General features: G+C 32.5%; 1 protein-coding gene across 4 annotated transcripts in view; it reads left to right on the forward strand.

Annotated features, from left to right (window-relative positions):
* LOC124538697 (annexin B9) overlaps positions 1-13,309 on the forward strand; it is a 26,805-nt gene continuing 13,496 nt past the window's right edge. For 2 of the 4 annotated variants that reach the window (XM_047115837.1, XM_047115838.1), the window contains exons 1-3: positions 84-161; positions 418-455; positions 1,209-1,385. In XM_047115837.1, the coding sequence (XP_046971793.1) occupies positions 426-455; positions 1,209-1,385 (207 nt within the window). In that variant the 5' untranslated portion in view covers positions 84-161; positions 418-425. Of the gene's footprint in view, positions 162-417; positions 456-1,208; positions 1,386-13,309 lie in introns of all 4 variants that reach the window. The other 2 variants (XM_047115840.1, XM_047115839.1) reach the window with 2 other exon arrangements.

Raw genomic sequence — 13,309 nt, forward strand, 5'->3', positions numbered from 1 at the left:
CAAGCCCTTATCTATTGCAGTGAGTGAGAGGGCGAACAAAAACGCCACGATTACGATTCCGCCCGACCTCTCCGAGAGTTCTCGACTAGCGACGTGTTCGGCGGTGTTTATTTCGGAATTCACTAGTGTCTTGGTTGGGTGTGTCGCTGATTAAATTAAAAGTATGTATTTTTAATTCAATTTCTCATTAAAATACATAGTATATTTCAGTTAATAATAACAATAAATCATGTGTCGCTGTAGTTTTCATTTTTTTTCACATAAATATTGATAACTTACAATTCTGTTTGCAAAACGAAAAAGCCGGTTCGCGTGAATCGTGATTGTAGTTTATTTTTAGTTTGTATAGCGTAAATGCGTTCCAGTGTTTGGTTTTGAAGTTTTCGCGTTATTACCTATACTTATTTTTTGTTATAGAAGACATCATGAGCGGACAACAGTATTACCCGTACAAGGTAAGTTTCCTCCTACATTGTGGATGTGAACAATCTATAGTGGTATCGATTCTTATGAGATGATGTCATCTTTTCGGGGCAAGGTTACCGCTAAAGCGGGTTTTATTAAGAGAACTAATGGGTAAACAATTTAAATATAGAGGGGAAATATACTTACAGGTTTTAGTTAGTGTAGCGTGTGGTTAAATTTGTTTTAAAATTATTTTCTTACTTCCAAATCTGCCAAATCAATGCCATATAGATGGATGTAAAACTTTTATACTTTGAACGGTATTCCTTATAGTAATATAACATAATGCATAAACATATACCAAATATGTAGGACAAATGCTTTTAAATATCCTATTTTTACTTAACAAGTCAATTAAATAAAACAGGAATTATTTAAACAAAATTATCTCCAAGTCACCTTAGCTGCAAATTTATTTGATAACACGTAAGACTTAACAGATACAATAAAAGAAACAAACAATAAAATAAAATTAACTCACTTTCAGCACGGCTGAAATAAAACCTGCTAAGATTTTTATTAGAATTTTGCACACCAATCATATTAGTTCAAGAATAACTTTTATTTTTCAAAAAATGACGCGCTTCCATAAAATTAATAATAAAAAAACTTACTATTAGCAAAAGTACTAGTAGTAATTAGATTAAGAGTTCACGCAATGATGTGCATATATTATGTAATAAAGCCGGAATATATTATGTAAGTATAGTACTTAATAGAGATACAAATCTTTTTTTTTATAGTGTACTCCCACGGTTTACCCCGCGGAACCTTTCGAGGCGGCCGCCGATGCGGAGACGCTCCGCAAGGCCATGAAAGGCTTCGGTACCGACGAGAAGGCCATCATCGACGTCCTCTGCCGCCGTGGTATCGTCCAGCGTTTAGAAATCGCTGAAACCTTCAAAACTAATTACGGAAAGGTAATTTTTATAATATTTTAAAGGTCAATTACCTCATTTACTCCATGGTATGGTTTACGATTATGGTTTCAACGCAAACCAAACTGGTAAACTTATTTTGATTATGATTTGTTTGTAATGTTTTATTTCATGACCTGCAAACATTCAATAAGTTATATACGAGTTTTTTTTTATGTAACAAATAGTAATTGTCGTCGCTGATCGACTATTACATTTTTTTTATTTGTTTATGCCTCAGAAAACTTCCGTTGTATACTGCATAGTTGATTGGATTACATGGGCATTATATGCCGGATCGGATATCACCTCACATATTTAGGGCTACTATTTTTTTGTAATGGTAACTTTAACAAGTATTGCCAAAATCTACTATGAATGAAATTATTGTGCTAAGTTTACCTACACTTACAATTTTTATGACTCATAATAAACTAGAGATGTTTCCGAGAAATTTAATTTTGTAAAATGGTGGCTTGTAAGAGCTTACTTGAGAATATTTTAAAATAAGAATTTAAGATTATACATTAATGGTCGGTTTTTAGTTAAACTTCCGTTTAGCGTATACCTCTGATTAATTTAAGATTTAGTAGACGTGTCGATTTCGACGAATAAGATACCCACTGTTATACTTTTAATTGGTTTTGGTGTTACATAAATAATTTCACACTTCAGTATTGTTATATGAGCAAATTTTTCGTAGCGAATATTTTACTTTCTGAGAAATATGTGGTTGGTTAGTAAAACACTCTCGCGGTAAGTCAATGAACGGAAAGACCTACATTCAAAGCTATGCTACCTACATAAGCGCAACTAAACACTTGAAACCTGCAATGCAGATAATAACCAATAAAATAGAATAACAACATACAAAATGAAATATATTTCCTATATCACTTATGAGTTTAATATAATATAACAAACCATGAAGTTAAATAAAAATAAAAAATTTATTAAAAAAATTACGATATTTTGGTAGAATTGAATGAACATTTTATAATACAGATAAATAAACCTGTAAATATTTTTATACTTTGTTTTTCTAGCTCAGTGTTATATAATATCAAAATCGATAAATATTTCATTCATGTTTCGTTCATTAGCCGTTAATGTATCGGAACTCGATACCGTTCTCGTATCGGTAAATGTGAAATCACATCAAACATAATACTTTTAAGAAAATACCTTAACGAGACTACAATTGAGTCAATTTTCTTATAGTCTGCTTTAATTGATGAATCATTTTGTCCGATAGCGGATGGAGATGATCGCTTTGCAAAATAGGGTTAAAACACGCAACTGGAACATTGACAATCATAGCAGTTGCAATACATTTAAGATTAATCACAACTTATGTATTTATTAACAAACAACTTTTATTTACTTCGTGGTGCTTTGTACAAGCCCGACTGTGCAGGTACGTTTGGTACTTACCCTTTCTTTGATCACATAGTGTTGTAGAATGTGATTAAAGTGTGGGACCTACCCAGCTATAGGTACTTAATATTATTGTGTTCAGGTTTGAAAATGGGTAAGCCAGTGAAACGGACACAATTGACACAGTAAATAAGTTTAGTAGTGCATTAGTGTATCTTAGTGTTAATATTGGGACGGTGGTGACAGTGGCGGATTTACCAATAGGCTAAGGACCTAGGGCAGCAGATTTAGTCCAAATTTGTTATTATCTAACAGAATTAAAAAAAAAAAAACAACTTATAATTATATGCATACACATAACGTGCGTAATCCGTATACTTGTATCTAGTAACTGGCTGAAATATCACCTAGTTTATAACCATACTAATAACGGGAAAAAATCGATGCAATGAGAACGATAGAACACAAATCATAAATGTTGCAAAAGATTTGTAAATCCGTCACTTGGTGGTGACCATTTCTGTATGGTGACCCATTTGCCAAACTACCTACTGTTACGTAGAAGAATAAATAATAATAATTTTAAAGGAATATTTATGATATATTAGTTAATTTTTTAGTATGCAGACGGACATTTAAATGTGTGCCATACACAGTTGTGTGCCTTAAGTGCGTTATAATATTATCTACTCTATATATATTTGGGTCTAGTTTACCTGGCTGTTTGTAAAGTAAAACATGGCATGAATAAAAATTCATTGTAAGGTATCTCAGAATATATATTAGTAACAATGATATTTGTTCAAAGGCTACAAATATATTGGCCTTGATAATTTTTCCTCATTGACTAAGTACTGAGTCAGACTTGCTACGATAATAGTTTGGGGCATTGTTTGGACTCGGAGTCTTGATCGTTGTGATTAATCTCAACGTAAAACGACAAAAACGCACGTCAAACATTTAACTGCCTTATTTTTTAAGACGTTTAAGGGGACTACAGGAGCTAATTGCCCTTGAGAATCACGCGCACACACTTACACTAACGACAAAAACGGCATGTCCCCGCGCGCACTACGCTTAGCGAGGCGGCGAGGTTACGCCTGAATATTCCAACAGATGGCGCCGAACCGCCGCGCGCCGCGCCGAGCGAAAGCGAAGCGAAGTCAATTCTATCAATTCTATCAATCATAGATTTCATAAAAATAGACAGGACAACAGAATTATTTTAATTTCTTTGTGTCATTTAAAAAATTATGATAAAATTAAACTGAATTAATTAAACTTAAATTATTATTATTTTATGTACAAAAAATAGTTACTTTAAACATTTTTTTCTTTAATTTTTACTGTATCAATTCAATTAGTTGTAATACTAAATATTAAATCGTACCTATTTTTAAATTTTGTAAGTTTGTTAAGCGATTTATTAAATAAAATTGGAACTGTTCGAACTGACAAAAAGCGTAGAGTTTGTTCGTTTTTCTAATATCGGTACACAAAGAAAAAAAATTAAGTTAAAAAAGTCAGCATCAAAAAGTTACTATAAAAATAATATCGTCAAGTCGGTTTAGTAGAATTATTGGTTAACTCGGTCAATCACAGTGGGTTTAGTCATAAATCTCATAAAAATAGTTTGGATATTAGAATTATTTGTATTGTTTTTGACTGATATTTGAAATAAAACTGATTCAATTAAATTCAAATATTTTTATTTATTTTTGGTTTAACAAAAAAACAAATAAATTTCGTTTCAATTTTTTTATTAAAATATTTTTTTTAATTATTCGTTCGTCGTCGCTCGTTATTAAAATATCTTGGATACTTACAATCAATATTTCACCCACCTTCACTGAAGCTACGAGCTAAAATTTTTCAATTGATACTATTTCCAATCTTTAAAAAATATTTAATTACGTATATGACACTTCTAAATATTTTAGTTCTTTGGTTCACAACAATTACATATTTCAAGATGGCCCAGTGGGTAGAACGCGCGCATCTTATTGCGGGTTCAAACCCAGGCAAGCACCACTAAATATTCATGTGATGTGCTAATTTGTATTTATTTTTTTTTTTTATTATTAAATTTCATCCATACATAACTATATTTCCTATTATAAACAAAATTGATAAAATTAAACTCTAATGTAATAGAAATAGCTTCCGTGTTATTTTTTTTCGATTTTCTTAATTCTGAAAAAATAAATGCATAGTTGTTAGGAATTAAATTTTAATAATTAAAAAAAATATATATATATATATATATATAGTCCATTAAAAATAATAAAATTTTAGTTCAGAGTGCGGGGATCGAACCCGCACATTCTTCTTGGACTTGCTTGGATTGACCAAATACTCCATGGTGACTGTAAGAATTCTGTCGAAAAATCTGATTCTATGCGAACTAATTGCATTGTTTTTAATAAATGTTTCCAATAATCATTATTTATAAAATATATATATATATATATATATATATATATATATATATATATATATATATATATATATATATATATATATATATTTATCCCGCAAACAATTGGCCGTCCACTGAAGGCGAAAATGCATTTAAACTGACGTCCACCTGCTTTTGGCGTCCGTATACCGGACGCCACTTTTTTAGCCGGTGGCACTGAGGTCCTATTCATCCTAGCTAGCCGTAGTACAAAAATCGACGGAAGCTAAAAGTCGCTAAAATAGTTGAAATAAAATATTGAAAAGTTCCCGAAGAAATCACCGCGCAGGTGAGGCGCTGCCGCAGCGCGTATATCGCGCACTGTATATCTAGGGGAATTCCTGACTACGGATTCGCGTATTTGACGTCCACAATTGCGACGTTGCCAACTCGTTCATTAAATCTGTTACATGTACGTACACGTTGCATAATATTCGGCGCTTGATTGTTGTTGATGATTATTTACATCAGTGTGTGCAAATAAATTCACGTGCATTGGAACTTGTTGAGTTTTGCTTTGAAGATGAATTCTCGAGGACTTCGTGGTAGAAAAATCTTAAAATTAGTCGAAGAAAATACTTTGGCTACAGGCTTTACTACAGGTATGTTTTATTTTCTGTATCTAAGTTTAAGGATCGGTATATGTATGATCTCTTATAAACATTTGATTACTCATATTGTCACTTTCTTACATCAATTGTTTCGCAAATGTCAAAATGAGACAAAACAAAATCAAGCGTTTAAATGTTTCTTTATTTTTTTATGAATGGGGACTAGAGTTTTTCTATTTAAACGCCTTATAGAACGTCAGTTCGATTTACGCTGTTATTGTGTCGGTATCTAATCACACCCTATAAAATACAATTTTCTTAAAACGTACCTACCGAATTAAATTATTAGATTTATCTAACAAAATGGTTATCTTTGCTGATATTGACAGATTTTTGAACAAGAATTACTTAAAATATATTTTAAAAAAGGAATTAAAGTGGCCATGGTATTCAACTCATTTCATATTGCGGGATAAGTGTTTAATTTGTAGAGTGAATTCAAGTTCTTTTGGAAAACATAAACATATAATTGTCGACATGAACAACAAATTAAACATCATTTGGTGGTTAGAGAATAGTGTCTCTTTCTGTCATAATTGTAACTATTTATTGTACGATCACTATCCAACTGATGAATGTATAATATGTGCCGAATTAAATAATTAAATAAAGAAAGGTTAGTACCTAATACATTAATATTTTTAAAGGACAACAACAATAACAAAAACAGCCTGCAAATTTGTCACTGCTGGGCTAAGGCCTCCTCTCCCTTTGAGGAGGAGGTTTGGAAAATATTCCGCCACGCTGTTCTAATGCGGGTTGGTGGAATACACATGTGGCAGAATTTCTATAAAATTATAAACATGCAGGTTTCCTCATGATGGTTTCCTTCTCTGCTGAATATTAAGTGGTTCTTGCCTGGGTTTGAACCCGCAATCATCGGTTAAGATGCACGCGTTCTACCCACTAGGCCATCTCGGCTCATAGTATTTCAAAGTACATTTAAGTATAAAGATGTAGGCACCTATTATACTTAAATATGCTATTCACTTATAAAACGTCAGGATAAAAATAGTCTACCTATTTGTATGTTAGTCAAAGGAGTAAACTACTGCCATACAATACTTCACTCTAATTCGTTCAGCTTATTCTGCGATAAATTGTAAGAAACATAAAGATTATTATTACTTAAATGTAATATTTATCGGGGATTTATGTATTAATTCGGCGTCTGTATATATTATATAAATCCTACGATCTTTTTGGTGTCATCCATGTCGTGCATCAATACGACGTCCCAAGTTCCTCTTTTATGTTCCAATTCGACGTCCGTATATTTATATATAACATACATACTCGTACATCCTACGATATTTCAATCCACAATTCACGACAATGAACTCCGGAGAGTTAAAGGCAAAGGCTTAGTCATAGTCGAAATTTGAATTTTTATTTTATCTAGGATTTTTTCAATATAAATAGTTTTTCGCAGAAAATTAAATATGATACTTGACTAAATCATTAATAATTTGCATTATTTCGCGCCTGAGAAGGGTGAGATACAGTCACAATAGCATTCTGACAACAGTAGAGTAGAACTAAAACTCTCCGATTTTGAAAAACTTTGTCCGCACGTTAATGTTTACTAACACTATTATGTATAAGTTTTTTGTTACTAACACTACTATGGTTTAATTTTAAGGTTCGAATTAAAGATATTATTATTTTTATTATTTTGCAGATGAAAAAAGAAGAAACAGTACCAAAAAAACAAATAGAGGACGTAATAAGAAAACAAGTAGAGATGCAAAGCCTGTTCAAGCAATCGATCAAGATATAAGTGACAAAAATAATACTTTGTTAACAACTGTCCCAGTCAGTGCACACGTGGACGAGCCTTCAAGTTCTACTCGTTGTATTCTTTCAAATATTACCAATATCTCGGGCTTTAATGCGTCTATTGATAACACTGTTGATCGTTCCATATCTTCAAATATTACTCATATATCAAATTCCTATGCGTCTCTTTTAACTGAGAACCATGAAAATCCTTATGATTCTTCCATTTCTTTAAATGTTAGCCATAACGTAAAATCTTATGAATTTCTTTCTACTCAGAATCAAGAAAGTGTTTCCTGTAGTGCAGCAGGTCTTAACAGTTATTTGGATGTGTCTTTTAGTGACATACCTGATTCTCAGATACATAGTTTTTGCAAATCATCTGACACATTATCTGAATCCTTTGTGAATAATTTTCTTATGGATTCTGAAAAAAAAATCTCAAGTGACCCTACTAACATCTCAAGTGTAGTTGTTTCTGATGTGCCTCCGCCAGTAGCACTGGATCTTCCTACTATCTCGATCAACGCTAGCTTACCTGATTCTAAAAATGTAGAGGAAAATCCCACCTGCCTTTTAAGTAGTGATAATGTCGAGCCTCAGCCAATAACAGTTGATCCTGCTACTACCTTGAATCACGCTAGACCCAGAAGAGAAAATGAGAAAAATTACACCTCCCTGTTAAGTACTGATAATGTCGAAACTCCACCAAAAGCAATTGAATCGTCTATCTTAAGCCCTATAAGACACCTTGATCCTGCTGATAATACAATTTTAAATAAGCCTACTTACGTCTCAGGTGTAGACGATATAAAAAAGCCTCCGTTAGAAGTCCTATGCATAATATCAGATGACCGGAATCAAGACGAGACGGTACCATGCTTTGACAATGACTCTGACTTTTCTAAATCTTCAAATGATAAGAATTATGAACCATCATCTTATGAATCCACGTCAGAATCTGGCCAAGAAATATCAATGGAAACCGAATATTTAGATGATGCAAACCCAACAGAAAAAGAAAAAGTGTCGTTGAATGAAGATTGCTTAGGGCAAGATTCGGAAAATAATCACGAAACATACAAAGAAAATATAGAAACAGAAGTGCTGGAAAATCAAAATACATCAGACAGTAATTTGAAAAGTAAACGCATTAGAGAAAGAGATTTTTGTTACTACTGTGAAAATTTCATTTTAAACTTTTCACGACATATGATTCGAAACCACTACGCCGAACCTGAAGTACAATCAGCATTAGCACATCCCAAAAATAGCCTTAAACGTAAACAAGTTTTTAGCGCTTTAAGAAAAAAGGGTAATTATGTGAGTAATTCGCAAACTGCATTGAAACCCGTGAAGAAATGTAGGTTTTCTGAAAAGACTGACTATTTACCTTGCTCTAAATGTCTTGGTTTTTATTCAAGGAAACAACTGTGGAAACATATAAAAAAATGTGATAATGCTGCTTCTACAAACAACGCACAAGTTGATGCACAAAATTTTCTTGTACGTTACGTGAAAGTCGACAACAATCTAATGAAAAACGTATTTCCTCGTATGAAACCAGACAAAATATCATTAGTAGCTAAAAAAGATAAATTTATTTGTATGTTTGGAGCACAGTATTTGAGAACACATCGCGAGGAACATTTTATAACTGTTGTTTCACGTAAGATGAGGGAGTTAGCGAAATTGCTTGTAGAAGTAAATAAATTGAAACCGGATATTAATAGTCTCGAACAAGTATTAAAACCACAATACTATGACACTTTAGTACAGGCAACCAAAGTCGTAGCCCGATATAATAACGCATCACAAACATTTGATGCACCGACATATGCCATGAACATTGCTACATCAATAAAACAATGTTGTAGTATAGCTTTATTGCACAGTTGTAAATTAGAAGCCTCAGTTCAAACGGCTTCTGTTCAAGCAGATTTAAAAACACTATCAAAATTAATTGAGGAGAATTGGAAGTTTGATATTTCCAGCCAAGCTGCTGATGACCTGAATGTGAAGAAGTGGAATAAAACCACTATGGTGCCACTTGCTGCTGATTTAAAATTATTCAAAGATTATCTTTGTGGCATGTCAAAACATTCATCCGATAGTTTAACGCAATCCGAAGGAAAAACGAACATTGAAGCTTTCAATAACTTGGTGGAATCTACATATTGTCGCGTTCTTCTATTGAATAGGCGTCGGCCCGGCGAATTACAACGATTAAAATTAAGTGATTATAATGATCATGGCAACGACAGCAAGCAATATGAAGAATTTGACAAAGTTCTAACTACGACTGAAAGAATATTAATAAGTAAATTAAAAAGAATAGTGATCCGTGGTAAAAGAGGAAGAGGGGTGCCAGTACTGTTTAGTACTGAAGTCCAAGAAGATTTAAAAAAAATATTATCAGTCAGACACATGTATGTTGCAGATGATATTAATTTGTTATTTGTAAAGGCAGGCGGATCAACTGTTTGTGGGTACAAAATTTTAGAAAAATATGCAAAAGCAAGTGGTGCTAAAAATTATAAGGCTTTAACATCCACGCGACTGAGAAAACATTTAGCAACAATGACCCAGTTATTTACTATGACTGAATCAGACCTCGAACAACTAGCTACTTTTATGGGTCACACCCTGAGTGTACATAAAAATAATTACAGGTTACCTAGTGACATATATCAGACTGCTAAGATTTCTAAACTATTACTATTGATGGAAGATGGGAAAGCAGATCAATATCAAGGAAAAGCTTTAGATGAGATTGAATTAAACTTAGATGAAGAAATCACAGGAAACGAGATAGATAATCAGGAAGTTGTTGATTTTGAATTGGAAGAAGCAGGTCCATCGCAACATAGTAGTTTGATTAGAGATGAGCCAATTGCTGCTCCTTCCCAAGAAATAAGCCACAAGACATCTGCAAAAAAAAAGAGAACACTTGTTCCTTGGACAACTGAACAAAAAAACGTCGTAACACAATATTTTAAAGACCACATTAAGTATAAAAAACCTCCCAAACGAGCTGAATGTGACGAATTAAAAAATAAATATCCTACACTTTTTCATAACAAGGACTGGCTTAAAATTAAAGTATACATACAAAATATTTATTCAAAAGTTTAAGTGACGATTGGAGACTTTCGCTGATATACAGGGTTATTTTAAAACCTTCATAACTTCACACGAGTAGATTACTAACATTATTAACAACTTTTGTTCTACGACTCAGTACAATAATCTAAAAATTATTTTATAAACTTTTATTGCACTCTCCTACACTTCATAAGTCTTTTTCGTGTTAGATTTTTTATGGTGTTTAATATATCAAGATATTTAAAAAAATGTTTATATTTCAATATAACTCAATAAATGATTATATGAATAACAATTAATATTTATTTTACCATTCTAGTAGATCTAGTAATCGTAACATTGTTTTTTTATTAATTACACCAAAACTGAACACCTAAATGCTAATTTTGTATCTAGATAATTGCAATAAACAATTGTATATATTCATATATTTATCAATATATCAATAATTTAAAAAGCATTATACTCTATCATAAAATTATATCATACCTTAAATTGTAACATCTCGCTGATACAGGGAAAAGAGTCCTCTATAAGGATTTAGGAGCTTCCATCACTTATATACCTCACTATAAATCACGTAATTACAAATAATGATATGAATATAAATATAAATATGTAATAGAAAAGTCAAAGTACCTTCTTATTGAATAGCAATTTTATTAATATACAATTCAAAAATATTTTAAAGCTAGATATTATTATTACAGTATTAATAAAAACATATAATAAATAATGTGAATCTTTTTATAATTATGTAATAATAATCTTACTGAATCTGTCACGCGTATAGATACGAACATTCGAGCAGTGACTGAATTTATTCATAAATAGATAATAATTCAAACTTATAATATAAAGTATGTCTGCCTGTCTGTTATCTTTTCACGCTTAAACTGCTGTAAGTTTCTATAGGCAATCTATATATGCTAAACCGTTTTAAATTAAATGTAGTATGAAGATAGTACAGACAAAGGATAGTTTTCATCCACGAAATCATCCCCTAAGGGGTTACTGCCTTAGAGAATGATTTCGTGAAAAGGGGTGGAAGTTTCTGCAACCTTTATATGAATCGTGATGATATATTGGTATCTGTACTGTTAAGTCTTCTGTTATCTGTGATTAATAGTTTTTATTATTTGGTGTAAACGAACCAGCGGAATCTTTGTACTTTGTCCGCACCCCAAAAACCATGTGCGGATGCCCAATAGCTATATACGGACTCCCAATAGCTATATACGGACGCCCGATAGCTGTATCCGGACGCCCAATAGCTAAATACGGACGACCAATAGCTATATACGGACGTCCAATAGCTATATACGGACGCCCGATAACTGTATCCGGACGCCCAATAGCTATATACGGACGACCAATAGCTATATACGGACGTCCAATAACTATATACGGACGCCCAATAGCCGATCGATGGCGATCTTGATGCATACGGTATTATTTGAGGTGGTACTGTGTGGCTGCAAGCTACTGTAACTGTAAGATGAAAGCACTGCTCCCAGTAAATTCATTTCATAGTTAATACAATAATTTTGTTAATTTAAATATGAAATTTGATAGGTAGATTTTTTTATGACATACAGGACAAAAAATTTAATTAAAAATTTCAGAATCCCTGGCCACAAAAACCATAAGCTACCTTTAAAAAGTAAAAAATAATAAAAGAAAAATAATCCTAAAGTACCTATATGTATAAGTATGTATTAATATTAAAAAAAAAACTTCGTGTTGGGGGACCGCTCTTTTTTCGTTTTACTAGGAGGAAATGCATTTACGCGTTCCGCATATAGGTACTTTAGGATTAATTTTCTTTTATTATTTTTTACTTTTTAAAGGTAGCTTATGCTTTTTGTGGCGGGGTTTCTGAATTTTTTTATTTTATACTTTTTAAAGGTAACCACAACAACATCAGCTTGTTAATTCCCACTGCTGGGCCAAAGGTCTCCTCTCCCTTTGAGGAGAAGGTTTGGAACATGTTCCACCACGCTGTTCCAATGCGGGTTGGTGGAATACACATGTGGCAGAATTTCTTTTTGAAATTTGTCACATGCAGGTTTCCTCACGATGTTTTCCTTCACCGCTGAGCACGAGATGAATTAGAAAGACAAATTAAGCACATGAATCAGCGGTACTTGCCTGGGTTTGAAACCGCAATCATCGGTTAAGATGCACGCGTTCTAACCACTGCCATCTCGGTTAAAGGTAAACATCCTTATGATATCTCTGGTTAAATTGTAAATACATAGGTTCTTGTCGATTTAAAACATATAAGTTAAGATTACATTTTAAGGTCCATCTTATTCTTTTTTATTCTACTTACTAATTAATATTTTTTGTTTCTTAATTATTATTTTTTTTCTTATAATTTTATTTATTTACTAATGTTGTGTATGATGTACAAGTCATAACCTTTCATTTTATACCCCACTTGAGCGTTTGCAGACATTCGGTTCTTCTTCCCCACTTTAACCCCCCATAACTTTTAAACGGCTAAACCGATTTTCATCAAACATGTCTAAGAACACTCGCCCGTAAAACACCTATAATACAAAAACAAACTAAATTGAAATCGGTTCATTCGT

This window comes from Vanessa cardui, chromosome 21 (genome assembly GCF_905220365.1).
Source record: "Vanessa cardui chromosome 21, ilVanCard2.1, whole genome shotgun sequence".
Taxonomy (NCBI): Eukaryota; Metazoa; Arthropoda; class Insecta; order Lepidoptera; family Nymphalidae; genus Vanessa; species Vanessa cardui.